This window comes from Geospiza fortis, unplaced genomic scaffold (assembly GCF_000277835.1).
Source record: "Geospiza fortis unplaced genomic scaffold, GeoFor_1.0 scaffold55, whole genome shotgun sequence".
Classification (NCBI taxonomy): domain Eukaryota; kingdom Metazoa; phylum Chordata; class Aves; order Passeriformes; family Thraupidae; genus Geospiza; species Geospiza fortis.
Window position 1 is genome coordinate 1,623,560 of NW_005054308.1, and position 4,127 is coordinate 1,627,686.

The window sequence follows — 4,127 nt, forward strand, 5'->3', positions numbered from 1 at the left end:
AAGAGAAGTGTTTGTGGTGCTGAGCAGGTTGTGCCAGGCTGCTCTCACCTGAAGCCTTCAGCTGCCCCAGCAGTGTTTGTCCTCCTCCTCCTTTTTTTGTTTTAACATACTTGGCTACGCCTCACTTTTGTTTGATTTTCATAACTTTAATTCATGCTTTTTTTATGTTTTGTTTCTTTCAGTTAATCACACACAGACTTTCAGGCCAAGAGTGGACTTGGTGCTTTCATGTGTTAAGTTGCTTGAGTTTCCCACCCTGAGTGACCCTTCTCATAACATTGTGTGAGTGGACCAAAGTGACAGAGACAATGAGCATCTCCGGTGGTTGCAGTGTTCCAGCCTGCTGGTTTCTTTTCAGAATTATCAGGAGGTTTGCAGGAAGTAACCTTACATGTACATTTTGTTAAACAAAGCCAACTAATCCCTCAAGTAAGATGTTTTGTTCTAAACCCAGTGATGGAGCAGCTGTGTATGAAGTGACCGTGACTGAACTCGTCTTACCACCAGCTAAATAATTCAATAATTGCTTTCTGCATTTTTTTTAATTGGCCAAGGTGACTGCTGGAGGCTCATTGACCTCCCCTGTACATGCACAGTGAGAGGAGTGGTCTGAAGAATGCTGAAATGTTTGTTTTTCTAACAAAATTCTGAAGTAGTTTTTAGAATGGGTGGAAAAACACAACATTTAGGCTTTCTGCAGGAATCTTAGTCAGAGTAACCCTCATTCCAGTAATTCTGTATTAATTCCTGAATTACTCTAAACACTACATCATTTATAATAATATAAATATATATATATATAGGGGGAGAGAGAGAGAGAGAGAGAGAGTGGTTTATAAAATTAATGGGACAATGTTTTGAATTTTCTTTACTGCTAAAGTAGAACATTTATAGAGAGGTTTTTCATAAGGGTTTGTTGTACAAAGTGGAACTATAGGATTTGTGTAACATTTCAGTTGTCACTTACCAATGTATTTACTGTTGTGGAAACTATTTAAGCCAACATCTTTTTACTCTTTAACCTTAAACCTAATATGTGCCTAATAAGGAGAATCCCCTGCTCTTGAGCTGTGCACTGTTTATGCTGACAGGCTCTGTCCCTCTTAGAAGGTGCTTCTTTTGACAGCTACTCATGCCTAGAAATCACAGCCTTGTTTTCCTGGGCAGCTGAGCTTAGAGGAATAATTAGGATCAATATTAATTTTTTCCACTCAAACCATTTTGTGAATAGGCAGGGCAGTAACTGAACAGAGAGTTCCTAGCTGTGTTGTCATGGAAAAATAGTTGGACCCAATTCCATCCATCCATCCATCCATCAGATCCTAGGCTAGATAAAAGGAAATATATTAACCCTCACATAGTGTCTTTAGAGTTTATAAAAACACTGGCTGGCTAAGTGTTAGTTGTGAGTGTGGGTGTTTTTATTTAGTTATTAATGTTACAGGATTTTTCTGATATGTTTTTGTTAAGGACTTGTCTTTACGCTGTCAGCAAATTCCTGATGTGCTGTGCAGAAGGAGATGCAGGGCCTGGGTCTGAGCTGTCACAGGGCAGCATTTTGCTGCATTCTGAGGTTCTTTAACCGTCATATTCCATTAAAGCAGCTTTTTTTTACCCTGTCTAAATACATGCTCAGGTATTAAACTGTTTTCCAATGGACATTGGCCTTTTCTGTGGATATACTCAGTGCTGCTTCACGCTTGTCGAAAAGAACCTCACAAAGATCTCACTGGTACCTTTTAGAGCAGGCTTTTGTTGAAAGAGTAAAAACTCTGCACTTGTTGGGAGTCTGCTGAAAGCTGGACATTTAATTTTTAAGGCTGTGCCTCCAGGTTAGATGTATTTTAAAGAGTAACTATCAAATGTTAGGAGGTTTAGTGTGGTTTGCTCAAACACAAGGAACCCAACCTATAACCTTGTTATATGCAAGAAGACAATTCCACCTCACCTCTGACTACAGACCAATCATGTAGCAGATTATTTTTTATTAATCTTTTGCTAATGGGGGAAACTGTGGTGCACTAATGGCCTGAGCAGAATATGCTCTTTGGTTCATTGTTTTGCCTTCCAAGGTGCAGCAGTAACTGGTGGTACTGGTGTGCACCCAGCTGCCTCACCAGTGTTCCCAGTCAGCAGTTCTCTCCTGATCTCGTGCTGCAGCCAGCAACATCTATGCAAACGATTTCTCTCTGCCCTGGCTCATCAGAGATCAATTATTTTTTCCTAGAATAACCGGTAGTTAAAAATATTATTATAACAAAGAGTAAAAATCTTCAAATCCATGGGCATTGTGGACAAATTTACAGCATTTTCTGAAGAAGACATTCAGAATGTATGTAACAATATTTTCATGATGATTATTATTATATTACTTTGATTTTATGTTGTGACAGATATCCCTTGTCCTAGCAGTTGCTCGTTCAATATCATAATCTCCCCAGGGGGATTCAGTCATATTTTTTTTCCCTTGAGTATTTGTTTTTTTCTTTTGGCTGAGACAAGATTTAAGTATTGTGGTAGGGTAGTTGTGTGTCTTGTTTTTATTTAACAAATAACAAATATGTTGTGATGCTGATCTCACCCAGTCTGAAGACTTAAAATCTTGTAGGCTAGAAAAAGTGAAAGAAGTACCCCTCAGAAATTACTGAAACCATCCAGCTACATGTCTTTCAGCTGTTTTATATATTTATCTGTAAAAGATTGGTATTAATGGGAAAAACTGTCCATTTTTTTTTAATCATTTAAATGTTTACCATCCTGTATGTTGTCTGCTTTCTAAATTAAACTGTGTTTTGTGGGTCTCTGGGGGGGTCATGCCTGGCTGAGGTGTTTGCCCCAGGGGTGTGGAGGGGGTGGTTTGGGGCCATGGAGGCACCTTGGGGACCTACATGGGGGACAGAGCCCTCTGGGACCTGCTGCATCCCTTTGCTTTGGCATTCCCAGCGTGTTGGGGTTCATGGTTTGGTTTGGTTTTTTTCTTTCTTTTCTTTCCACTCACTTTGTACTTTTTTTTCTTTTATTAAATCTCACATGTATTTTGAGTTTTTGTGGTGTCATTTATTTAGTGGTGCATTTTCTGTGCAATCTAGTTATTTTCTGTATTATCTGTCACAACAATAGTGTGTTTGCAAACTTACCAGTCACAGGCTGTCTTCTGACTATTTGGGACATTCAAAAATATAATTAACCAATGAATTAATAGTTAGCTAATCATAGAGTATGTGGAAATGTACTTCCTATGTATTCTGGGGAGAAATTCTTAGGTATTAATCCAAAAGCTGTCAGTGTTTGGGCAGAAGGAGCTTTGAGGCTTGTTGGTACATCTCCTTTGTGAGATCTGGTGACTGAGCAGGGGATGTACCAGCAGCTTTGCTGATTTCATGGTGCCCAAAGAGGTGACTTAAAGGTAGGGTGAAAAGGGAGCAGAGGTGGAGATGTTTCTTGGGGTGCATCCAAAGCTGTGTTCCACGTCTGGAGAGCGACATTATACACTTAGGTAAAGGCCAGCAAAAGAGCACAGCTTCAGTTTGGTGCTCTGCTTTCAGAAAGCTGCTCAAGCTTCACCCAAAGGTTTGTTCTTAGTGTCTGTTCTGGGCCATTGCTATGTACCAAGTTATATTCACTCAACTTTGGGCCCTCCTGAGGTTTATTTGGTATTGGGCTGAGATCAGTGCTGCACTTCAGACACTGCCAATGTGGAGTTTGGCTGATGCACAGTGTTTGCTGTAGCAGTGCTGCTGGTGGGAGGTTTTTCTGCAGCCCCAGCTTGAAGAGCAAAACCAGGCTGGTGATCCTGGCTGCCTCTCCAAGCTTTTTGGGAATATGCAGCTGGAAACCTTTTAGGCAAAAGCTTTAGTAGGGAATTACCAGTTGATACCAAGTGGTTTGGATGAAATATTTACATCCTTTTCCATTTATCCGTTTTAAACCCGAATCTAGGAGACCAGAGAGTACGTGCATTCAGGTACATCAGAATTCAGGGAACCAAAGGTGGTGGAACAGCTGGTATTTTAAAGATGGGCCACTGGTGATTCAGATTTTAATCTGAATGCCAATGTGCATTGGCAAGTGTCTTTCCTGAGGAGCAGTGTTAAGAGCATTCATTAATACTTGTGCGGAGCTCCTAG

The 4,127-nt window shown here is 40.3% G+C and overlaps 1 protein-coding gene across 1 annotated transcript in view; it reads left to right on the top strand.

The window, feature by feature from the left end:
• Nucleotides 1-3,041, top strand: part of SEPTIN8 (septin 8) — a 15,915-nt gene extending 12,874 nt beyond the window's left edge. Inside the window, exon 9 of the mRNA XM_031055160.1 lies at nt 183-3,041. Coding sequence (XP_030911020.1) covers nt 183-186 — 4 coding nt within the window. The 3' untranslated portion in view covers nt 187-3,041. The remainder of the gene's footprint in view (nt 1-182) is intronic.
• Nucleotides 3,042-4,127: the final 1,086 nt, after the last annotated feature.